This window comes from Callospermophilus lateralis, chromosome 5, assembly GCF_048772815.1.
Source record: "Callospermophilus lateralis isolate mCalLat2 chromosome 5, mCalLat2.hap1, whole genome shotgun sequence".
Lineage (NCBI taxonomy): Eukaryota > Metazoa > Chordata > Mammalia > Rodentia > Sciuridae > Callospermophilus > Callospermophilus lateralis.
Window position 1 is genome coordinate 111,499,658 of NC_135309.1, and position 26,880 is coordinate 111,526,537.

At 35.9% G+C, this 26,880-nt stretch overlaps 1 protein-coding gene across 5 annotated transcripts in view; it reads right to left on the reverse strand.

Moving 5' to 3' along the window:
* Nucleotides 1-3,011: 3,011 nt before the first annotated feature.
* Rad17 (RAD17 checkpoint clamp loader component) overlaps nucleotides 3,012-26,880 on the reverse strand; it is a 36,847-nt gene continuing 12,978 nt past the window's right edge. For all 5 annotated transcript variants that reach the window (XM_076857162.1, XM_076857165.1, XM_076857161.1 and 2 more), the window contains 11 exons: nucleotides 26,515-26,567; nucleotides 26,200-26,325; nucleotides 26,038-26,107; nucleotides 22,384-22,495; nucleotides 19,376-19,558; nucleotides 17,786-17,871; nucleotides 17,528-17,674; nucleotides 14,225-14,374; nucleotides 13,033-13,153; nucleotides 5,777-5,834; nucleotides 3,012-3,748 (listed from right to left, as the gene is read on the reverse strand). In XM_076857162.1, coding sequence (XP_076713277.1) covers nucleotides 3,490-3,748; nucleotides 5,777-5,834; nucleotides 13,033-13,153; nucleotides 14,225-14,374; nucleotides 17,528-17,674; nucleotides 17,786-17,871; nucleotides 19,376-19,558; nucleotides 22,384-22,495; nucleotides 26,038-26,107; nucleotides 26,200-26,325; nucleotides 26,515-26,567 — 1,365 coding nt within the window. In that variant the 3' untranslated portion in view covers nucleotides 3,012-3,489. The remainder of the gene's footprint in view (nucleotides 3,749-5,776; nucleotides 5,835-13,032; nucleotides 13,154-14,224; nucleotides 14,375-17,527; nucleotides 17,675-17,785; nucleotides 17,872-19,375; nucleotides 19,559-22,383; nucleotides 22,496-26,037; nucleotides 26,108-26,199; nucleotides 26,326-26,514; nucleotides 26,568-26,880) is intronic.

Here is a 26,880-nt window from a genome sequence, read left to right on the forward strand (position 1 = left end):
ATTGCCAAAGGTTAAAGTTCCCAGAGGTACAAAATAGCAGCATCAGTGACTAGGAATATCATTCTTTCCAGAACAATTATCTATAAGTGATTTGCTGTCACGTAAGAAAAACTTACGAAATATTCAATCTAACTGAAAAAGTACTTTTACCAAGTTTGTTGATTTCTTTCATGAAATCAATGACCAGGACACATACACAAAAAGAAGGAAACCATTTGTTAAAGTAACTACTAGGTTTAAGGTACATTGAATTTCTTTCTCCCTTGAATTGTTTCTAAATATTTCTTGAAGAGTTATTAGACACATGGTATTGTATTTGCACAATGAAGTTCTCAAAATTAAAATGGATAACCACACCTTTAAGATGCTGAAAATTTTAGATATTCCTAGGCTTTGTTTCATTTTACTTTATAAAATGGAGACCTGTTATTCAACAAATATTTACTAAGCACCTGCCATGCATCAGGCATGCTGGTCTGTCAGTGAACAAAGTAGGATAAAGTCTTTGCCTGTATGGACACAGAATTCTAATGGGGGGTGACAGGTGATAAATAAGTAAAATATGTAGTATGCTAAGGAAACAAGTTTAAAAGGGGGGCCAGGAGTGCACTGTGGACAGTGTTATGGTTTTAAATGGAATGGCCTGGGAAGTCTTCATAGAGAGTATGATAGTTCAATACAGAACTAAAGGTAAAGGAGGAAGCTAGGCAGGTATCAAGAAGAGTGCTCCTGGGCAGATAAAATGACTACTGCAAAAACCCTTTAGCAGGAACACCTAACAAGTGTAAGAACTATGAAGGCAGGGAGGCCAGCATGGCAGCAGCAGAGTGAGAGTGTGTGGAGTAGAACTGAGTCCATCTCGTCACGTAGGGTCTTGAAAACCACTGGAACAGACTTTGGCTTTACTGGGAGTGAGACGAGAAGTCATTAGAGAATTCTAAGTAGAAGAGTGACTCGATCTGATTTGTTTTAACAAGATCACTTGGATGATGTGTTCAGAAAATACACCAGAAAGTAAACTGGGAGACCAGCTAGAAAGCCACTGAAATAATCCAATGGACCATGTTGGATGGAGTCTGAGAAAAGGTAAAATATTAGGTTCAGGGAATTAAGGTATTATAGGAATTTTCAAACTTAATAAAAAGTGGAAAGAATAGTATTATGAACCTTTGTATAGACATCAATTAGCTCCAACAATTACCCAGCTATGGCCAATTTTGTTTCATCTATATTCCCCCATCCTATTCTGTCAGTAGATTACACTGAAACAAATGCCAGACATCCGTTTAACTGCAAATTCTTCATTTTTCTATCTCTGGAGAAGAGCAGGATGAAAAGAGTTTCAGATGCTTGTTAGCAATGCAGGGCTGTCAGGGAGGCAATCTACTCACAGAGAGAATTTCAGGACTTCTCTGAGAAGACTCTTTATTATCTAAAAATATTTAAATTCAAGAAATGCATAGAACTGCTGGGATGTAATTCGTTGGTAAAGTGCCTGCTAGGCTGTCTAGGTTCCATTCTCAGCACAGCAAAAAAGGAAATGAAATGCACAGTATTTCTTTTTTCTCTACTAGTGTAGTTTTTAAAATACATTCCTAAAAAACATACAAAAACACAACAAGTAACTTGGGCAAGTTTTACATAAGGCCGCTCAATATCTATGATATATATGAACCTACAGGAGCTTAATCTCACTGAACTTCACCTGAGAAAAGTGGCTTATTTGAGTCAGACCACTTTATCAATGCTTAAATAAAAAGCATCAATTTTAAATTTGAATTGTAGAAAAGCAAAATATCTTATCTTAAAAGGGAAAAGTCAGCCGTATTTTCTCTCATGTTAAATATCTGGATATACCTTATGCCTTCAGGGTGTGAGAGTCCTCAGCTCGCTTAGGCGGAGCCGGTCTTTGTTTAATTCGGGACCAGGACCCAGACTATCAGTTCTGCTGGAACAGATCTTAGGCAAGTCACAACGGTGGTGAAGAGAAATGGTTCCCTCGGCGACGTGTCAAGGGAATCACACCAGGTTACTTTTACATTCCCAGAATCACCGCCTTTCCTGGCTTTCAAATTTTGCTGGGCCCAAGAAAAGGATCGATTTCAGGTATTTCTGGGCCTCGTGGGGATGGGGGAGCAGGGGAGGCCCCTGCGGGCTGCCAGGGACAGAGCATCTCCCCCCACCCCCGGAGCCTTTGGGCACCGGGTCCCAGAGTCTACTGTCCATCGCTCTACCCACCCCCTGGAAGCGTCCCCCTTTTGGGTTCCTCCTGAAAATACACTCTTTCGGGATTCGGCCCCAAAGTGACCGGAACTAAGTCGCGCCAGACGTCCCAGGTCAAGACAGCCCGAACTCCAGTGGGGGCGACCGCCGCGAGCCGGAAGGCCGGCAGCACCTGCGGTGCGGAACCCCGCGGGACCGGGTCCTCCCCGCCCTCCCGCCGATGCGTCCCCGCCGCGGATCCAGCCTGCGTCGCCGGGTATCGCGGGCCTGAACTGAGAGCGCGGCAGCCGGGGAGCTCCGGGGGCGTGTGGGGGGCGCCCAGAGGGGCTGAGGGCTCTTCCGCCCCGCGCACCTGTAGAGGCCGCCGGGCCCTTCCGTCTCGTTCGGGTCACGCGGCTCCACCCTGCGCCCCACTCACCTGCGCAGCAGCCGGGAAGAGCGCGCGCCGCCTGGGGCACCGAAACCGGGATCGGGCTCTGAGGCGGGGCCGGGGTGGGCCGAGCAAGCTTCGCCCCGCCCGGCTTTGTCAGCCCGGACTCTCGCGGTGAGCCCAGCTGCTAGGTGCCCCCCACCCGGCACCTCGCAGCGGGGTTAACTCCCGGCTACCACTGGGAATCACGATTTGAGAAGGTAATTAAGCAACCTCTTCCGGGAAGTCTCAGAGCAAAGTGGCCAGCGTCCCCTTCCCTACCTTTTAAAAGGTTTGATAATGGATGAAGGATGAGTGCACAGTGCCTTAGGACACATGGTAGTTAAGTAAACAATGTTAAAAAAATAAGAGAAACGAATGAAATCCAACATTTTAATTTCGATATAAATTATGTAAATATTTCCAAAAAGTTTCTAAAATATTATACTGTACAACATATAAAAAACAGTATCTGAGAAGCTAGAGACAATAAACTGTAAATAAGGCACAAAGTTTATTTACACTCAGTTGCATCTTATACTATTTTGTGATTCATATTTACAACATAAGGTTTTGATTTCTGGATGATTCCTTCACATTTTCTGATATTTGGCATAATGTTCAAACAATACACACTGATCTCCTTCCCCTAACCCATTCACAAGACTAAATAAATACTAGAGAAAGAAAAAGTTAAGAAGAGTACTTGAAGGTTTGATTTTCTATTTAATTCAAGATGACAGAAGAGTCAAGTTGCTTGTGATGAAATACTATAATAATAATTAAATTGTCTATAATTCACCAGAAAAGTATATTAACTCTGTTCAAGTACTACTTGAATCTGTCAAGGCTGATTTCTATGTTCCATCACTCTCATAATCTTCTATTATTATATCTTCTTCTTCCATGTCCACTTGGGAGGAAAAAGGTTGAGGCTGGCTAGCAGGCAGTTCACTCCCACTATTCTGACTCAAAGGAAGAATTTCTGGTTCAGCAGTCTGAGTGGGTTCACCCTGATTTTCCTCTGTAGTCTGTGCTCCATTAAGTTGTGCTTCATTTCCAGTGTCAGGGTCTATCAATCCATGCTCTCTGTCCATCAGGGCTTCCATTTTCAATCTGTCAGATTCATAGTGCAGATATTAATTGTATACAAGGAGGGGATTACTTTATAGTATGAGTGTGATGATTCTGAAACCACCTCCTCTGGTCCTTCATTTATCTTCACTGTGTACACTGTTTAGCCAGTCCCTTTAGTTTAAAAACCAAAACCAAGCTGGGTACCATACTACACACCTGTAATCTCAGCTATACAGAAGGCTGAGGCAGGAGTATCTCAAGTTTGAGATCAGCCCCTGGGAAACCTAGTAAGACCCTGTCTCAAAAAATTAAAAGGGCTGGAAATGTAGATCATGATAAAGTGCCTCTGAGTTCCATCCCCATTCAGAGGTGGGGGTTAGGGTGGGAGTGGGATGGCAGCCCAACCACAAGGTGAACAACTGAATAAAACTAGCAATGCAAAGAGGGTTAATGTCTTCAGTAAAGAGTTCCTACAGATTAAAATGAAAAAAAAACAAACACAAAACAAACAAACAAAAAAAACCACCACCAAAAATGGGCACAAATAGAAAACTTATTAAAGAAATACAAATGTTACTAAACAAATTGCTCTAACTTTGTAAATTTTAAAACAGAACTTAAAATAGTAAGATTTTTTTTTTTCTTTCGCCATACTGGGGGTTGAACCTAGGTCCTTGCACAGGCTCAGCAATTTTACTACTGAGTTACAATCCTAGCCCTATTTATTTTTGCTTTGAGACCAGATCTCACCAAGTTGCCCAGGCTGGCATGCACTTGTAATCCTCCTGCCTCAGCCTCTAGTGCAGCTGGGATTACAGACATGTACCAATGTGCCCTGCTAGCAAAGACACTTTTGAAGGGATAAAACCCAAGCAAGGTTCAGTGAAGCATGCCTGTAATTTCTAGCCTGTAATCCTAGCCACTAGGGAGGTTAAGGCAGGAGAATCACAAGTTCAAGATCAGTCTTAGCAATTTAGCAAGACCTGTCTCAAACAAAGAAAAAAAGAAAAAAGAAAGGCTGCAGGGGGAGGGGTGCTCAGTGGGAGAGTGCTTGCCTAGTACATGTGAGGCCCTGGGTTTGATCATTAGCACCCCAAAAAATAAATAAAGGAAGAAAGAATGCTTAGAAAAGAAAAGGCTGATGATGTTGCTTTAGTGGTAGAGTGCCCCTAGGTTCAATCCACAGTACTGCAATCAATCAAATAAAATAACAATAAAGTAATAAAACCCAGTTGATGAATAGTTTAAAGAAAAAGAACATACTAATACCATGAAAGTAGGTATAAAATTGACAAAATATTCTTGCCAGCAATCTGGGAACAGAGACCAAAAGCCTCAAAAAGGAACAGACCTATTGACACAGCATTTCATTTCTAGGAGTTCATCCAAGTAAATAATATTTGATGTGCAGAAAGGGTTATTTACAAGGCTATGATAACAAAAGTTGAAAAGGAGCTAAATATACAAAATAAGGTATGTGTTAAATTACAGGAAATCATGCAGCTATTAAATATTAAGTTAAATGTTAATATTTAATAAATAGTAAATATTATCAATATGAATCAAGATATTAAATATGAGAACATAAAGATAACAGTACTAGTCACTGTAATTCAGAACATCAACAAATCCTGCCTCCAAGTCAGATCACATAGTTGAATCGATAATTAAATAGTAAAGATTTCAATGCATTTACTTATATTTTAGAAGCAAAGGACAATAGAAAATACTTATCCTCCCTCTATTTTTATGTCTTGATCTCAGGATGGAGACAGCAAAGAGAGCTGGTCCTTTTTGGGGGGCAATATTGGGGATTGAACCCAGGGGGCACTTTACCACTGAGCTACAGCCCCAGCCCTTTTTATTTTGATATAGGGTCTCACTATTCTGATATATTCTATCAGGAAAGGGTGAACATATGATGTTGAATAAAATGAAGGATCAACAGTGTAATTAAAAGGTCTTTAATCACTGGATGTAATATATGTATTTTTGTATCTGACACATAACTTTTATTTATGTATGTTGAGTATATTCAGTGGATATTTCAGTAACAGCTCTTCTTACCTTCTAAAGTGTTGCTTCAGAGGAAGTCTTCCAATATCTTGGATAAAAGAAATCTGAGCTGAAAACAGATATTTTAAAAAAATTTTTAAAACATCATCATTCTTTTATTTATTTTTTAATTGACAAATAGGAATTAATTTAACATATGTATTATCTCAGATACTTACTTTTTTGGTGAGAACACTTAAAAATACTCTTAGGAATTTCAAAAATACATTATTAGGGCTGGAGTTGTAGCTCAGTGTTAGAGTGCTTGCCCAGCACAGATGAGGCACTGGGTTCAATCCTCAGCACCACATAACAAATACAAACAAATAAAATAAAGATATTGTGTCCATCTACAACTAAAATATTTTTTAAAAATACATTATTAACCGTAGTCACGATGTACAACAGGTCTCATGACTTATTCCTCTTAACTAAAAGTTTTTGTCTTTTGATCAATATCTCCCCAATCTCCCCACCCCTCAGCTCTGGGTAACCAATATTTTACTGTTTCCATGAATTGGACTCTTTTACTCCAAGTATAAACGAGATTATGTATATTAGTCTCTCTGTTTTTTTCACTGCACATGACCTCTAGAAGCAACCATATTGTTACAAAAAAAAAAAAGTTTTAAACAGTTTCCAAAGGAAAATGTATGAATAGCCAATAGGTATATGCAAAGAGGTTGAACATGACTATTCTTTAGGAAATCACAAACCAAAACCACAAACAGCTCCTAAGTAAATCATTGTTTGGCATGGTGGGGCATGCCTATAATCTCAGCAACTCAGGAGGCAGGAGGATCACAAGTTTAAGTCCAGCCTCAGTAACTTACTCAGATCCTGTCTCAAAATGAAAACTAAAAAAAGGGACTGGGGATGTGGCTCAGTGATAAAATGTCTCTAGGTTTAATACCCAGTATCCAAAAAACAAATAAAATTATTATATGATCCAGAAATTCCAAAAATTTATGGGCATATACCCAAAAGAACTGAAAGCAGAGTCTCAGAGAAATATTTGTATATTCCTGTTCATAGCAATATTACTCACGATACAGGTTGAATAACCCTTATTCAAAATGCTTGGGACCAAAAGAAGTATTTTAGATTTTGGACTCTGGAGTGTTTGTATATACATAATGAGATATCTTAGGGATGGGATCCAAGTCTAAACAGAAAATTCATTTGTTTCATATATACCTTATACACATAGCCTAAAGGTAATTTTATGCAATATTTTTAATGCAGTCATATGAGGTCAGATGTAGAATTTTCCACGATGAATCATGTTGGTTCTTTAAAAGTTTCAAATTTTGGAGCACTTCAGATTAGATATGTTCAATCTATAGTCAAACTCAAATGTCCATCAACAGAGAAATAACCAAAATGTGGCAAATACATACAATGGAATATTATTCATCCTTAAAAAAGAAGGTAAATTATGATGCACACCACTCCAAGGAAGAACCTTGATGACATTACTCTAAGTGAAATAAGTCAGTCACATAGGACAAATATTGTATGATTCCACGTATGGGAAGTACCTAGATAGTCTAATTCATAGAGACAGAAAGGGACTAGGAGAATGGAGAAGTGGGAAATAAACATTTAATGGTTATAGAATGTCAGTTTTGCAAGATGAAAAAGTTCTGGAAATTCGTTGTAGAATAAAATGAAAATCCATACTACTACTGGACTATATAAAAAGAGTTATGACGATAAATTTCATGTTACATATATTTTATCACAGGTGAATATTTAAAAAAAATGACACAGAAGATTTCTAGGATGACTACCTGAGTTCTTGTATACCCATCCCCCAGTGAGTAAGCAAAACTGGTGAAAAATTATCTTTTAAAAATCATTTACAGGGCCTGGGGATGTGGCTCAAGCGGTAGCGTGCTCGCCTGGCATGCATGCGGCCTGGGTTCGATCCTCAGCACCACATACAAAGATGTGTCCGCCGAAAACTAAATAATAAATATTAAAAAATTCTTTCTCTCTCTCTCTCTCTCTCTAAAAAAAAAAAAAAAAAAAAAAAAAAAAAAAATCATTTACAGTCTCTGGAAGTTGTCCTAAAAACATACAGCAAATTAAGATATTCAAAAAAATCTTACAGGAGAATGTCTGCAGCATTTGAATCACTATCTTTCCCCACCCTTTCCCACCCCTAGTTCAGCTTGAGGGAAATTTTGTCCTACATGGGTGCAGCTGAGCTTGCAGAGCTCCCTTCTAATGAGTGTAGAGACACTCATTAGACACTCATAACCCCACCCAGAGGTTATGAGATCTACCCCAGGTGCACTGCACCCTCACCCAACTGCAATCTTCTGGGCCCCAGTGTATTAGTAGAGCAGTGTTCACACTAAGATGATCAGAGGTCTGAAGGTGACCACTCAACCAGTATAGTGGCTCAGGGGGAAAGGCAGTTCATAGAAAAAGAGAGCTCTGAAGTTCTCCTCAAAGAAACTGGTTTTATTTGAAACACTGCATGGGAAAGTTCAAACCTTTTTTTTTTTTTAATTGTAGATGGACATAATAACTTTATTTTAATGTGGTGCTGAAGATCGAACCCAGTGCCTCACACATGCTAGATAAGCACTTTACCACTGAGCCACAACCCCAACCTGTAAGGGTACTCTTGATACCAGCTCCTCTTAATTAAGAGCAGCATGCTAAACATAAGCCAATTGATTCATCAGAAAGAACTAGGAAAAGAGATAGCTAAGAGCTTTCCTGGAATCAGAACAAACCTTGGAGATGAGCCTCAAAAAACCTACTTATCCCCAATCACAATGGGATCAGACTGGAGAAATTTGGGGGCACTGTTGAAAACAACGGAGCAATCAGTCAGTAATTAATGTAGCCAAACAGATGAAAGTGATACCAGCTAAGGCACACAGCTGTAAAGAAACATCAAGAGACAAAGCCTTGCCAAAACCAGCCTACCATAAGTAGGTGACTGAATGAACACACCCAAAACAGGGCTCTCTAAGAAGTATCAACGGCTTCATCTGCAGAAGATAGATTTCATTAAACAGTTTAGCCAAGTCACAAAACAAATAAGCACATAACAATTAAAAACAAACCCCCAAATGAAGGAGGAGAATCAAGAGTCTAGAGTTGATGCAGTGTATGTGTAAAATGTCTGAGTTTTCAACAAAAAATGATTAGACATGTAAAGAACCAGAAAGCGTGACCCATACACATGAAAAAGCAGGCAAAAGAAATTGCCTTTGAGAGGTCCCAGACATAAATTTAATAGAAAAAGACTTGGAGGAGTCATTATAAATATGTTCAAAGAAAGAAATCATGCCTAAAGAAGTAAAGAAAACTATAACAAGAATGTTTCATCAACAGGCTGGGGTTGTGGCTCAGAGGAACAGCACTCGCCTAGCATGTGTGAGGCACTGGGTTCAATCCTCAGCACCACATAAAAATAAATAAATAAAATAAAGGTATTGTATCCATCTACAACTAAAAATATACTTTTTAAAAAAGTTCTGGACCTGAAAAGTACAATAACCAAAATTTCAAATTCACTAGAGTAGACCTGAACCAGCAGACTAGAAAACAGAATGAAGAAAAATGAACAAATTCTCAGAGCAACTTAACTGTCTCAAAATAAAAAATAAAAAAAGGACATGGCTAAGTAGTAAAATGCTTCTAGGTTCAATTCCCAGTAAAAAAGAAAAGCCAAGACATATCCACCACAAAATTTTATAATCCTTATAAAGTTTTCAAATCTAACATTATGAAGGTTCTTAGATATCTTTTCAAAATCCACTACACAATATAGAGAAACTGAGTAAATAATAAAAAAATACATACATTTAAAAAATGGAAGACAGATTTTTTAAATATTCAAAAGGAAGGTACAAGCTGGGCATGGTGGGATATGCCTATATACTCAGCTACTTGGGAAGCTGAGACAGGAGAATTGCATGTTTGAGGCCAGCTTCAGTTTCAGAGACCCTGTCTCAAGAAATAAAACAGGAGCTGGGTTTGGAGGTGCAGGCCTGTAATCCCAGTGGCTCAGCTAAAGCAGGAGAATTGCAAATTCAAAGCCAGCCTCAGCAACTTAGTGAGGCCCTAAGCAATTCAGCAAGACCCTGTCTCTAAATAAAATATAAAAAAGGGCTGGGGATGTGGCTCAATGGTTAAGCGTCCCTGGGATCAATTCCCAGTACCAAAATAATAATAATAATAAAAAAATAATAATAACAACTACAACAACAACAAAAATAAAACAGGTTGGAAATGTAGCTCGGTGATAGAGTGCCCCCGGGTTCCCAGTACTAAAAGCAAAACAAAAAAAGGAAGATACAAATATGGAAAGGAAAAACATCAGAATAAACTGATATTAGACTGAAACTGAATGTACCGCTGTGAACTTATGTTTTCCACACACATTGCCTAGCTTTATTTCATTGGACTGGTCTAGAAACAATGATATTCTAATAACAATGATCATACTAGGTGTGCTCAGATCCTTTCTCATAAATATCATTTCACTGAAAGGACACAGAGCTCACTAAAATCCTGATTTCCAGAACTGGTGCAGAGAAAGTATGCAAGGAATCTGGAATGATTTGTTTCAGAAATTGAAACATTAAAATAGAGTATTGGGGATACATCAAAAGGTAGAATTAGTTTAAAGCAAAGCCCATTAGTCTAATCTGGACAACCTGAGGTCAAAATAATTAATGATAGCAAGAAATTACAACTGAAGAAATAAGAATCAAGAGTCCATACTAACAATATATAGCCTATCAAATAAGTAAATAAAAAGGGGGGAAAAGCAAAGTTATACCTTATAATACAATTCACCAACACAAATGTAGGAGGAATAATAGCATTTAAAAAATGTGTCAAATCATCCCAGATTCAAAATTTCATTATCAGAGGATGCTGTAACTAACGGGTGAAATTTTAATGAGAAATGGGGTCTTTTTTTTTTTTGATAGCAGAGATTGAACCCAGGGACACTTAACCACTGAGCCACATCCCCAGCCCTTTTTATATTTTATTAGAGACAGGGTCTCAAAAAGACAGGGTCTCAAGTTGCTTAGAGCCTTGCTAAGCTCCTGAGGCTGGCTTTGAACTCTGATCCACCTTCTCAGCTTCCCAAACTGAGGGGAATGCAGGTGTCTGCCACTTCACCCAGCTGAGAATTGGGGTCTTTACACAGTTTCAAAGTATCTCTTCACAAAAATACTTAACTTTACACTGGAAAATGTGAGTTACCATCTTACCAAATTATAAAACTATATTTATTCTCCTGACATGATACACTGAGAAGAAAGAATAACATCTATGGTATTCCTGCCCAAAATACACATCCTGAAATCCAGTCAAGAGAAATCATCAAATTGAGGGATAGTGTATGTAGTTACTGTCCTACATGCTTCTAAAATGTCATGGACAAATAAAGACTAAGGAACTATTCCAGATCAAAGGAGACTAAAGAGATGTGGCACTTAAATATCTAAAGGCATCATGTGATTGTGCATTGGACTATGAACAAGAAAGGAGAAAAAGGAAAACAAATTTATTTTATAAAATACATTATCTGGTAAATTGGCAGAATTTAAAAGGGGTCTATAAACTAAATAGTAGAAGTGTATCAACATTAATTTCCTGATTTTGATTTGCATAGTGTGGCTATATAGAATGTCCTTGTTTTCTAGATGCACATTACAAACTTACTCAAACTTGATAAAAAAAAAAAATTTGAATATGTGTGCTTATGTGTACAGAGAAAGAAAAAGACTGTATGTAAGGCAAATGGATAAAAATTTTTTGTACTATTTTTGCATCTTTTTCTAGGTTGGAAATTACTTTGAAATAAAGTTAAAAAAAATAGTGTATTCTTTAAAAAAATATTGGCAATAAGAAGGAAACTTCTGGATCCTGACCTATAGATTAATCATGTCCTCTGCTCAACACTTTTGCCTGTGAATACACAACATTTAAAAATGTTAAGTATCAATATTCTCAAAAGCTACAAAATTAGTTTCTTGTGTTAAAGGTGATGATATTTTTGTTCTTTCTTTGGATCACCCAAAAGGTAAATTCTTATCTTTACAATTTCTAAGAAGTTTGAAGAGGTATATGGTAGGTTACTAACATTTTCAGTGTCCTCTGCTCTAAATTGAAGGTTAGCACCATGTGACTGTTAATGAAATGTGGCCCTTAAAATACATATTAAAAAGAGAAACAACAGCTGGACCGGTGCAAAAAATGTCTATAATGCCCAGCTACTCAGGAGGTAAGGCAAAAGGATCTAAATTTGAGCGAGCCTGAAGAACCTAGCAAGACCTTGTCTCTAAAACAAATAAACAAACAAAAAGAGTGGGGGATGTAGCTCAGTGGTAGAGTGGGTCCAATTCCCAGAACTGTAGAAAGCAAGAGAGAAACTGATAGAAAAACTGGTAAAGTTCACAGAAAAGTAAATCTCAGAAGAAATACAACCTGTCCAAGCATGTACTGTCTGTCTGTAGAATTATTTATAATTTCAAAACTTGAAAATATATTATAATGAACACCATTTGTAATACTGAAGTCACACAAAATATTCATCAATAAGGTTAAATAAACTTTTAAATCTTGAAAAATATATTAATTTCAGTATATTTCAGCATTAATACTTTGAAATTAACTTATAAAATATGAAATACTATCCATGGTAAGTGATAGAAGTCAATTAATTTGTCTCATTCTACCTATTTCTATAAGCACAGAAAAAAACTTGGGGCGACTTCACACTAATCTAAGGTAGGTAACCTTAAAGGTAACGTACTTTCAATTTTTACTTTATGTACTTACATATTTTTGTTTATTATAGTTTGTTAGGGTCTGTAAACAAGTAATTGGTACTAGAGGGATTGAACCCAGAGCCTAGGCTCTATTACTGAGCTACATCCCCAGCCCATTTTTACTTTTCATTTGGAGACAGAGTCTCCCTAAGTTGTCCAGGTTGGCCCCAAACTTGCCATCCTCCTGCCTCAGCCTTCTGAGTTGCTGGGATTACAGCTGGGCATATATATATATTTGGTGCTGCTGGGCCTTGTGCATGCAAGGCAAGCACTCTACCAACTGAGCTATATCCCCTCCCCAATTTTTTTAAACATAAGGCATATATTAATTATGGATCAAAAAGTAAAGAAAAGGAAAAAAACTCATCTTACTAATATATAACCATAAATTGACTCACAAAAAGAAAGTGGCATAAACACTACTTCTTGGGAAAAAGGAAAACCTCTTAGTACCTTGATTTCTCATTGGAATGGTTAGCAGAGCAAGATATGGCAACAGCTGAGTTTGGAGGCATAAAGCTGGTAGGCAGAAGTCAGAAAAAAGTGCTTTTGCTGCCATGCAGTTTTCCCGATACTGTTTGGAAAAAAAAAATGATAGGAAAATGAAATTTAAAAATATAGTTACGTGTTCCAAATAAACGGTTTATTATATCACATACTGTGTGAGTTTACATACCACAAACATATTTTTGAGAGTTTATCTAGAAGGAATCCTTTAAGATTTTTCCTAGCATTATCTAATATTATGTTACATCAGCAACAACCTCACACATCGTGTTTATCAATCATTCTGACTGTATCAAGAGGCCATGTCTAAGTGACTGACCTATATAATATAGGCTTATATAAGAACACTTGATGATGTTGATATAATCATGAACCTGTTTGACAATGTAGTTTTTTTTTTTTTTTTTAATTTTTTTACTTGTTGGTGGACCTTTTATTTAATTTATTTATATGTGGTGCTGAGAATTGAACCCAGTGCCCCACACATACCAGGCAAGGGCTCTACCACTGAGCCACAACCCCAGCCCCAACGATTCAGTTCTTGAACATGCTCCACCAATGTTAAAAGTTCTCAGAATGTGTCTGTGTAGTTAAGTGATGAATGAATGTACATCATGAGTAACTAGTAGTCACTACGGTGTACAACAGACCTCAAACTTATTTCTTCTAATTGAAATGTATATCCTAGGTTTTAACTAAACAAGGATGTAACTAAACTTTGATTTCAGTAAAATTTGTGCTTTCAAATTTTGATATTTTAAAAAAAATTTAAAAAAAGACCTTAAAGAAAATGGTCCCTTTTACATTTTTATAATCATTCCAAGAAAACCGCAGGCTTCAGCAACTGTTATTTTACTAAAATAAAACCTTTTTAGTTTTTCACTTTAAAAAACAAAACAGTCGGGGCTGGGATTGTGGCTCAGTGACAGAGCAACTCGCCTAACATGGGCGGGACCTGGGTTCGATCCTCAGTTCCACATAAAAATAAAGGCATTGTGTTGTGTCCATCTACACTTAAAAAATAAATATTAAAAAAAAGTCATATATATACATATACATGTATATTTATATCTTAGTTCACATGCAATAAAGTTCACTTTCATTCAAAGTATACTTTAAAATTTTACTTTATTTTTACCTTTTTAAATATTAGAAACCACTGAGGTTTGTGTAAGGGTCGAAAACTCGATCCTCCTCCTTGGCAATGAGCAAATCCTCGGGCTTTGTTGGAATGCATCACACCTCTTGTAGCTACAGATGTACTATATTCCCTGAGTAAAGAGCGTGTCTAATAAATGAGACAAGATATAAAATATATGAGATTTACAAAATAGTGTAATAATAATATTTTATTATTATTATTATTGTTGTTGTTATTAGGTATTGGGAATTGAACCCAGGGGTACTTACTCACTGTACCACATCACCATCCCTTTTTATTTTTCTTGTTTTGAGACAGGGTCTCACTTAATTGGTTAGGGCCTTGCAAAACTACTGAGGCGGCTTTGAACTTATGATCCTCCTGTCTCAGCCTCCTGAGTCTCTAGGATTACAGGCTTGTGCCACAATACCTGACTACAAAATAGTATTACTCATACTACTAAGGCATACATAAAAATTAACTTAAATATTTGGTTACTATGTGTTCACTTTTCCCAACAGTACTGCAGCCCTAAAAATAATAGTGCTACAAAATTATTTAAAGCAAATTCAACTTTGACAAAAAACCAAATGCAGTGGAAGAACTCTGCTTGGGTCTTGGATAGGGGTGAGGTAAACAACTGTACACACTTTTTTTTTTTCTTTTAAGAACAAGGTATTTTTAAATTTTTTTAAGATTGTTGATGGACCTTTATCATATTTATTTATATGCAGTGCTGAGAATCAAAGCCAGTGCCTCTCACATACTAGGCAAACATTCTACCACTGAGCTACAACCCCAGCCCTTTAAATACATTTCTGAGGCAACTGGGGACAATAAATTAATGTTAACTTTCTTAGATTTGATGTTATAGAACAGTATCTTTATTAATGCTTTAAGTATTAAGTGTCATGTTTGCAATTACTTTCCAATTATTCAGTCAATAACAAATGTGTAAATACATAGAGATTAAGCAAGTGTTGCAAAACATAAAAAAACTAGTGAACAAAAATTTAAATATAAGCCAGGTGCAGTGGTGCAGGCCTGTAATCCCAGCAGCTCAGGAGGTTGAGGTAAGAGGATCATGAGTTCAACGCTAGCCTCAGCAATGGGCAAGGCACTAAGCAACTCAGTGAGACCTTGTCTCTAAATTAAACATAAAATAGGACTGGGGATGTAGCTCAGTGGTTGAGTGTCCCTGAGTTCAATCCCTCGCACCCTTACAAAGTTAGAAATATACAACCTTTCTTTTTTTTTTTTTTTTTTTTCTGGTATCAGGGATTGAATCCAGAGGGTGCTTTACCACTGACTTACACCTTCAGCCTTCTATTTTTTATTTTGAGACAGGATCTCACTAAATTGCCAAGGCTGGCCTGGAACTTGTGATACTGCTACCTCAGCCTCCTGAGTAGCTGGATTACAGGTGTGTGCCATCACAGCCAGCAAGGGTGTGCAGGTCTTCAATGTACTATTCTTCCAACTTACCTATATGTTAGAAATTTTCAAAATAAAAAAGAAGCAATTATATGAAGATATAAAAAATGACAGAGGGCTAGGGTTGTGGCTCAGCGGTAAAGTGCTTGCCTAGCACATGTGAGGCACTGGGTTCGATTCTCAGCACCACATAAAAATAAATAAATAAAGGTATTGTGTCCAACTAAAACTAAAAAAATAAATATTAAAAAAAAAAAAAATGGGGCTGGGGATGTGGCTCAAGCGGTAGCGCGCTCGCCTGGCATGTGTGCGGCCCGGGTTCGATCCTCAGCACCACATACAAAGATGTTGTGTCCGCCAAATAGTAAAAAATAAATATTAAAATTCTCTCTCTCTCCCTCTAAAAAAAAAAATGTCAGGGCTGGGGTTATAGCTCAGTGGCACAGCACTTGCCTAATGAGACACTGGGTTCAATCCTCAGCACCACATAAAAATTAAAAAACAAATAAAGGGGCTGGGGATGTGGCTCAAGTGGTAGCGCGCTCGCCTGGCATGCGTGCGGCCCGGGTTCGATCCTCAGCACCACATTCAAAGATGTTGTGTCCGCTAAGAACTAAAAAATAAAAAAACAAAAAAAAAACAAATAAAATAAAGGCATTCTGTCCATCTACAACTACAAAAAAGTTAAAAAAAAATGACAGAAGTTTAAGATGATGATATATATATTTATTACCTTGAGTTGATTACTATCAACTGTATACATGAACTGTATACATTGAACCTCATAAATATTATGTAGTAAACAAAAAATATTTCTAAAGAATTATAAAAAAGTTAAGTAAATGAGACAGGCATGGGGGCACATGCCTGTAACCCCAGCTAATCAGGAGACTGAAGCAGGAGGATCCCAAGTTTCATAGACCCTGTCTCAAAATAAAACATAAAAAGGGTTAGGGATGTAGCTTAGAGGTAGACTGCCATTGAGTTTAATCCCCAGTACCTAGAGGAAACAAACAAAAACCACACACACTAAAATGCCGAGTAATGAAATCTATAGTTATTAATGTCATTTCAATATTTATAACAAAGAAATATTAACATATTAAAACAGTGTTGGCCAGAATAATTTCTATAATGATGGAAATAGTCTGTAGTAGGGTTGTTCAATACAGTAGCTACTAGTCACATGCAGCTATCAAATACTAGAACTATGTGGCTATTGTGACTGAGGAACTGAATGTGGCTAGTGACTGCTATACTGATCAGGGTAGGTAAAGATAGTAGAAAAAAACATAGACGCTGAGCATTATGGCGCATGCCTGTAATCCTAGCTTACTGAGGCAGGAGGTTCACTTGAGGCCAGGAGTTTGAGACTAGCCTGTTCAATGTAGCAAGACCCTAATCACAAACAAATAAACAATTTTGATGCTGGGAATTGAAACCAGAACCTTGTGCATGCAAAGTACATGCTCTACATTAAGCCAACCTCCAGTTAATAAAAATTTTATAATAATTTGTATTTATAATAATTTGTATTTCAAATATTTTTTTAAATTTTTAAATGAACAGTAGAACAAGATGTACAGTCCTTGTCTTTATAATTTCCAATGGTTATTAATTATTAAGTATATATATATTAATTTTGAAATCAGAAAATAACTTCAGAAAAAATTAGTGCTATATTATCAACAGAAAAATCAGATAACTTACTGAGGCTTCTTTGTAAACACTGGATTGGATTAATTCATTTTAGCATAATAATTAAGGAGTCAGAAAATTATGTCAAATAATTAAGGATAAAAGACAACTTTCTTTTCTCAGTTCTAAGGAAATACAAACATAAACATTTAGGTCAAATGGTCTTACATTCCAGTCACCACTGAGGACATCTGCAAAACTGAGAAATTCACTGGCTCTCACAAGATCATCTACTTCCATGAAGAAATCTATGTAGTTTTGGTGCAGATATAAATTAAATAACTCTCCTGGCATGTGAGACATTTCTACTACTTCCTATAAAAAGAAGCAGAAACATATACATAATTTTGATCAAAATATCATTGTATATATGCACATATGTAATATATGCTTGGTAAACAGTACTAAGTGTCATAAAGACCTTACTTCGGGTTGAATAAGTAATGTATCCCGCTCATGCTCTGATAAATGAGATGGCAACTGAGGTGAGTCCAATTCTGTTAAAGGTGCTCCTATAAAAAAAATTTCTGTAATTATTTAAAATAATGCCATTTTTACAATTAGCATCTTTTATTTGAAGATTTTCAAGACTTCAGACACATAATGCCAAAATACTGAACAAGCTATTAAAAATTAAAAACAACAAAATAACTGGAAGTTTGCCAATGGTATTACTATTAATAAGAACTAAATTTGAAATTCCAATGCCTGGATTATGCTTTTCCAAGCCTAAAACATTCCACTTTCTCAAAGCACTTCTCATTTTACCTTTCTAGCTCTGACTGCTTTCTTCCTTTGATTCATTTCAATATAAAACTCTTATTCAGGGCTGGGATGTAGCTCAGTGGCAAAGCGTCTGCCTTGCATTCGAAAAGCCCTGGGTTCGACCCCCAGTTCCAAAAAAGACAAAAAAAAAAAGAACCTCACTCCAAGAAAAAATAAGATTAAAAAAAAAAAAAAACTCTTATTCAGTATAAAAACTCTTTACACATTTTATTTACTATGTACAAAGATGCTGCTCTCTGCCTGGGAGAACAGTAATCCAGTTCCCTAAAGCAAGAGAGGTCATAATCAAACACTGTAGAAAAAAAAAAAAATGGGTGAAAGGAAAAGAATCAGGTGAGAATGGTCACTAAGATACAGAGGTGAGAGGATCCAGGACACAGGAAAATCTCTACTGCCACCTAAGTGATGGCCATTTCATTTTCCCTATGTGGCATGAAGGTTTCCACAAAGAAATCCTAATTTCTTCCTTCAGAATTATATGACTATAAACTGATATTGGCTACATAAAGAACAGGAATTTGAGATTTCATTCAAAGGAGGGATAATTTGGGAGGATAGGAATGAGCAACAGGGATAGATGGGGTAAGAGCCAGAAGGCATCAAAAAGGGAGAAGATGGCAATGAACACTTCTGGTTGGGGGTCAGCAAGTTATTGAAAAGTAGAGAAATTTAAGAGAAGCAAAAGAAACCTTAAGTTACCTGGCTATTGCCTAAGACCCTCTTGCCTACAGCCTAATGCTAGGAGAACTCTGAATAGCAATTCTTGCCACTCAAACTCTAGATGGACTGATGTCTTACCTTTAACAAACTATAATTTTAATAATTTAAAGACATGAATATGGCCGACATTAGGTTTTTTGTTGTTGTTGCTTTGTTTTGTTTTTGTGGAACTGGGAATTTAATCCAGAGGTGTTCCACTACTGAGCTATATCCCAGCCTTTCTATTTTTTGAGACAGGGCCTCACTAAGTTGCTGAAGCTGGCCTCCAACTTGGGATCCTCCTGCTTCAGCCTTCAAAGTCACTGGGATTACATTTAATCCTGTTTATAGTCAGAAAACACTTCATATAGTAAAATGTACTTTCCTGCTATGTCTTAAGCCTTGCCAGACAGTATCTAACCTAGCCCTGGCTCTTGTAACAAAACAAATACATGGCATTTTTAAAAAAATGTGTTATTTCCATTTTGAGACTAATATCCAATAAAAAAAAAAATGCACAAAATTTCTTACTTTTACAATACAGAATTTTCCCCAAAGCTCTGAAGAGAAAAAGAGAAGCATCTTTTCCACCAATAGCTTGAATCTCTTGATTTTCAAAAACCCTATCAGGTTTTTTGACTCGCTTTGATTTTGACAGCGCAGCATCTGATTTTAATGATACTCCTTTTTTCCTTGGCCACAAATTGCTCTCTCCTAAATAATATACACCAAAGTGACAATACTTAAAATGAAATCAAAATATGAAATTAAAGTTAAGAACATTTCAGTTAACTCCAATTAAAATGTTTTTTTTTAATAGACAATTATAAAATACATGAACTGTGTCAGAGTCCTCTTTGGGATGCTAGTAAAAATGGAAAAAAAAGGGGGCTGGGGTTATGGCTCAGTGGTTGAGTGCTTGCCTTGCATGTGTGAGGCACTGGGTTCAATCCTCAGCACCACATAAAAAAGTAAATAAATGGGATGGGGTTGTGGCTCAGTGGCAGAGCACTCGCCTAGCACGTGCAAGGCCCTGGGTTCGATCCTTAGCACCACATAAAAATAAACCAAATAAAGGTATTGTGTCCAACTACAACTAAAAAAATTAATATTTAAAAAAAAAGTAAATAAATAAACATATTGTGTCCATCTACAACTAAAAAATAAAATATATTAAAAGAAAAAAGAAAATGGAAAAAAAAAAGGTTATTTAAAATTATCTCATAATCTCCAGCACCAAAAGAAAAAAAAACTCATGATGCCTATTGCAAATTTTCACATACATAATGACACGTTAATGCATTAGTATCATCTTGGTTTCTCATGTGTTATATATACCTTACCGCCTTTGGTGCATGATATACACTATTTAATCCTCACAACAATTCTATGAGGGAGGAATAATTATAACAGTTAAAGAACTGAATATAAAGAATTTAAGTAACTGTCTTAAGGTCAACAGTGAATAATGAGAACCCAAGAAGTCCGGATTCAAATCGTAGTATTTATTTCATTAGGCTGATGAGAGAATTAAATTGGAAAAACCATGGAATTGCTCAGATACTTCTTGATCTACTCAAAAATTATATTCTTCACTTTAAAACTTCTGAGCCCAGAGCAGTAACGTTAGGACTCCAAATTGGTTCATGTTAATTTTTCTACCTCATAGATTCCAGCACTAAACTTAAGCATGTTTGTTTTGTTTTTTCCATAGAAATATGTGAAATTCTGATTTTATTTTAAAAAAATGTTTAATTATTTGTGGTACTGGGAACTGAATCCAGGGATGCTCCACCAATGAGCTATAGTCCTGGTCCTTTTTATTTTTTATTTTGAAACATGGTCTCACTAAATTGTTGAGTCTGGCTTTGAATTTGTGTGGTAGTCCTGCCTCAGCCTCCTGAATAGGTGGGATTATAGGCCTGTGCTAGTGTACCCAGCTTACTTAACTTATTTATTTATTTATTTTTGGTACTGGGGATAGAACACAGGGGTACTTAGCCACTGAGCCATACCCCCAGCCCTTTGTTTTTCTAATAGACAATAATTATAAAATACGTGAACTGTGTTAGATCCTCTTCTTTAGAGTCAGGGTCTCACTGAGTTGCTTAGCCCCTTACTAAATTTCTGAGGCTGGCTTGCGATCTCCTGCCTCAACTTCTGGAGCCACTGGGATTACAGGCATGCGCCACCACACCTGGCACTTCACTTACTCTTTATACAACCCCATGAGATAGGTTCTTATATAAAAGGTGAGAAAATAGAGGCACAAAAAATGAAGTTACTCACACAGGCCTACCCAACTGTTGCTAAGGCTGACCTTCAAATTTTGATCCTCCTATCTCAGCCTCCCAAATTGCTGGGATTACAAGCGCATGCCATCATACTTGGTAGGCCTATCCACTTGTTAAGTGACAGAAAGAGGATTTTCCCTAATAAGTGACTTTAAATAATTTTAAAAGGCAAAGTAGCAAATCATATAAATGAATCCAGGTTTGTCTCAAACAGACCTAAGTTCTTTGCACCAAGCTTCAGAGGTACATATGTAAACAATGATATATTCATAAAGGGGTGTATATTCATGTGTGTATGCATAAAATTTTAAGTCACTGTATCAATAAAAGTGTAGATAGGTATAATCCCCTCTTACTGGAGATATGTTCTAAGAACCTCAATGGATGCCTAAAATTTCAGATAGTACAATGCTCCATGTACTGTTTTTTCCGACATATATAACATACACAAATTTAATGCCTTTTCAACTTAAGTATTTATCATGTACTGTGGCCATATGCAACTTTTATAAGTTTGAGGTGTGACAACAAAACTAGCACAAATTTCTTTTCCCTTTCATATTTTCAGGGGTAAAAGATTCCTTCGTATCAATAGATCTTAGCAATCCCAGCATACAATTTTTTTTCTTTCCTCATTAAGACAAGAACTTTCAACTTCTCACTTAAAAGCTAGCACTTTATGATTTCTCTTTGGCATACATGAACTGCCAGCATCACTACTCTTGCACTTTGGGGCCATTATTAAGTAAAATAAGTTGCCTGAATTGTGATGCCATGATAGTTGATTTGATAACCAAGATGGCTCCTGACTATCAGGCAGTGTATAAACTGTGGAAACAATGGACAAAGGGAAGATTCACTTACTGGGTAAGACAGTAAAAGATTTCATTGGATTATTTAGAATGGTGCAAAATTTAAAACTTGTGAATTGTTTACTTCTGGGATTTTTAATTTAGTATGTTGAGACTGCAGTCAACCATATATAACTTAAACCACAGGTAAAGGGAATTACTGTATATCAATTATAAGTTAAAATATGTTTAATTTAGGTTGGGATTATTGCTCAATTGTAGGGCATTTGCCTAGCATGTCCAACATCCTGAATGTGATCTCCAGAACAGCAAAAATAAATAAATACAAATTTTAAAAAAGGAAGAAAAAGATTAGTTTGATTTCATTTCATGAATAATTAAGAGAAAGTCATTCATCTATCTAATGCTATACAAATGTATCTTTTATAGTTACCTTTTGAAGAAGAAAACTGGAGGCTGTTTATTGCACTTCTGATATCACCAGAACATCCTTGACAAAGCAATTCTAGAGAAGTTTTATTGGGGACAATAATTTTTCCTCCGTTCTAAAATGAGAAAATTAAAATTTAAAAAGACTTTTTCTTAAAAGAAAAAAAAATTGTAAAGTTAATGGAGGTGAATTATATTCTTTCAAACTTAAATGGCAAAAATATCTCCATGTGTAAACACTAGTGTTTCAACTTAGCATAGGTTAAGATAAAATTCTAGGAGTATTAAATATTGTTTCTGTTTTTACTTTGACCAGGTTATATTTCTAAGTTCTTGTTTTCTCACTATATGTACACATGTACACATGCACACATACATAAATAAGGCTGTTTCAGATATATGTCTATTTTTCAGATACGTATGAAAATCTAAATATATATCTATATATGTTTATATCAGTTTACCATATACTTGTAGTGCAATTATAAGGCAAGAAACTTTTACCTACCTCTCCTTCTTCAGAAATCCCTAATGGTTTATTGACAAATGACTTATGCGATCCTTCATTACTTATCCCACTTTGGATACTGTAACAACTGATTATAGTAGAAAAATAATACTATACTACAATCCTTCAATGTGTAATTTTATTTTAAAATTTACTAACCAAACTGTTGCAAGAGTTCCTTATGAAAAAGTCTCCTCAAATCCCAAACTTTATCTTAAGTGTTAACATTTAGTTAGTATCTTTCCAAACTTAAGCTCTTCTCAAACTTGTGGGCTCAAGTGATCGTCTACAAAGCCATCTAAGTGGTTGGGACTACAGGAGTGTGTCACTATGGCCAACTACAGTTTAATTTGTTTTATAAATTGCAAATATTTTCTTATGTGCTCATGACTATGTTTTAAATTTGTTTCATTTAACTTTGTTAATGCCTTCTGTTATTTCCTAAGTTTTACATTTTTTAAAGTAAATCTTACATCAATTATTCTTTATGATTTTAGGGATTTTATTTCTTTCCCCTCTCCAAACTCAATATTTTTCCTTACATTCTTCTAATATTGATTTCTGTATTTAAACATTTAATTCACCTATAAATTTCTTATGTGTATAATATGAAGTAAAAATACAACTTTATGGTTTTATCTATGTATATCCACTGGTTTTAACACCATTTTTTGACTTAAAGTCTACTTTCCCCAGAGACTTAAAATGCTACCTACATTATATAGAAAATTCCCATTTACACATGTAGATCTATGTCTGTGCTGTCTTCCCTTTTCATTCTTCTATTTTATTATTGTGCCAATATGACACAGTCATAATATCTATAGTTTCAGATTATGCTATATTTAGATAGTCAGTCTTTCCCTTCATTGTTCATTTACAAAACTTTCTTTCTCTTTGCTGTGAATTCCTGTTCCAAATTAACTTTTACTTTTGTTATTAATACATCTAATCAAAAATCATTTTGCTGAACGGGTGCCATGATATAAGCCTGTAATCCCAGTGACTTGAGAGGCTGAAGCAGGAGGATTACAATCCAAGGCAGTCTCAGCAATTTAGGTGAGACCCTATCTCAGAATTAAAAAAAAAAAAAAAAAAAAAAAAAAAGGCTAGAGATGTAGTTCAGTGTTTAAGTACCCTTGGGTTAAATCCACAGTACTCTATCACTCCCCCCCACCAAAAAAAAAAACTGTTTTGAGGGCTACGAGGTAGCTCAGTGGTAGAACGTGTTTTAGCATGAACAGGGGCTTGGATTCAATCCCCAGAACCAAAATTAAAAAAAACAGAAAACCAAAAGTCCTTGGTAAAACACTGTTTTGAGACGGTATTTGTTTGTAAATATTTCTAAATATAGCTGGGCACAGTGATGCACGCCTGTAATCCCAGGGAGGCTTAGGCAGAAGGATGACAAGTTCAAAGGCAGCCTCAGCAACTTAGCAAGACCCTCAGCAATTTAGTGAAACCCTCTCTCAAAATAATAAAAAAAGGGGTGAGGATATAGCTCAGTGGTAAAGTGCTCCTTCAATTTCTAATAACCCCACCTCCCCCAAAAAATCTAGATATGGATTATTTGCCAAAAAGAAAATGCAACTTGAAATCACAATCCTTAGAGGCTAAAGAAAATCCCATGAATGTTAATTATTACAAACATACAAATGTGACTAAAATCACGTTAAGATGCCAACACTTTTAATATAATTAAGGTAAAAGACATGAGAGATTAAACCGTTCTTTACAAATGCCTATACTACATTATCATTCTTGGAGAGCCTAAGGCAATATCATAACATATGATCTTATATATGCTTGAAGGACTTGACTAGTGCATTTATTATTGCTTCTGTGACATAAAGTAACAAGGATGACATCAAAACTATACTGGTTCTAACATTCTTTGACATCAATTATTTAGAGTTAATTACATAACAAAATATGGCATCTCTTTCGACTATACAATATACCCTTTTTTTGTGTGTGATTCTGGGGATTGAACACAGGTCCTCACATATGCTTGGCAATTGCCATACACATAGTCCTAACAGTTGTTATTTATTCATTAAAATGTTTAACCCTCAAAACAACCTCTTCCTCGGTCATTTCCCTCACTTCTTGTAATTGCAACAAAAACTATGTGTCATGCAAGATCCGGGTGATTTGTGGCAGTAAGACAACCTAGAACCATGTGGCTGGAAGAAGTTCCATCAATTTATTTTAATATCATCGCAACTTGGAAGACAGAAAATATGATGTATCAAAAGTGACAACAGCTATTTTACAATAATGTAAATACTATTAACATTACTTACTGAACTGTATACTCTTACATGGTTAAGATGATAAACCATTATTTCACTTTTAAAATTTTTATTTTTGCAATGCTGGAGATTGAACTGAGTCCTTGTGCATGCTATGTAAGCTCTCTACTACTGAGTTATGTCCTGAGCCTATGGTATGTCTCATTGCCACAATTTTTAAAAAATGTATGTTTGTGTTTAACTTTATTTTATTTATTTATTTTTTATGTGGTGCTGAGAATTGAACCCAGTGCCTCACACATCCTAGGCATGTGCTCTACCACTAGACGACAACCCCAGCCTCTATATGTGGCTTTTTATTTATTTATTTATTTATTTATTGGTTCCAGGGATTGAACTCAGGGGCACTTAACCACTGAGCCATATTCCCAGCCCTATTTTGAATTTTATTTAGAGAAGGGTCTTACTGAATTGTTTAGTGCCTCACTTTTGCTGAGGTTAGCTTTGAACTTGATATCCTCCTGCCTCAGTCTCCTGAGCTGCTGGGAGTGTAGGTGTGCAACACCACACCCAGCTTGTATGTGTGTTTTTAAATGACAAGGGGACAATAGTAGAAATGAAATGTTGATGATTAAGATATCTAGATTCCTGAAAATACTTTCTTGATGATAACAATTCAGAGCCATAAGACAAGCAAAAGGAAAATTGTAGAAAAAGGTTAGAGAGCTTTTTAATTGATATTTCTTACATTTGCTAACATGAAATGCCTTATAAAATTTTTGAATCCTAAAAAGCAAAACCACCTCTCTAACTCCTCTAGTTTACATGTTATATAAGTGGGGCTTTCTGTAGCTACAATGTAATATTAATCAGAGAATTATAATCAGAGAATTACCTTATTAGCTTCTATAGTCACAATTCGGTTAAGAAATTTCATCATAATTGTTGGTGCCACAGGGTTGAAACTGTAAAGTTTTATAAAGAAAGATGGTGTTAAATGATTGATTTCAAAATATAACATGTATGTAAACATTATAAGCAGAAATTTATTTCTCACCTAATGTTTGCGATAGAACACTCTTCTTGAATTTCTTTGGGAAAGAGTAACCTATGATTATTATCTCCACTGGCACTGTCAGAGATTATAAATATAAGAGGACACCGGCCAATCTGTACATACTTCCTAAAATAACAAAAACCAACAATGTTGACATTTAAGCCACTTGACATATAATGACTTACTTAATTACCCACCCTCCTGCTTTAATGGTATGGATTGAACCCAAGGCATCATACATGCTAGCTGAACACTACATTCATTAATCCCAAACCACAATGCAAATACAGAATACTGTATTTCACTAATATTTACCTTAGAACTTCATGTAAAGTGTGAGAGTCTCGATAAAACTGGTTAGGTAAATCCTATTAAAAATATAAGACCAATATTAGTATTAGTATTTCACTGCATACTTATTTTCAGATTTATATTTATCAAGATAAGAAGAAATTTTATTTATCCAATGTATTTTAACCATAATTTTCAAATAAATTATGAAACACATAAAATAGCTGTTAGCCTAAATAGTAAAACGTACTAACAAATACCTCAATTTTCAGATCAAAGTTCTCAGGGTCACTTTAGCAACTACAGTACGGTGAGAAATGATTTTCCAAATATTTCCTTTGTTTTTTCTATACTTAGGCTATTACATTTGTAAAGTCTATTAATTTAAAG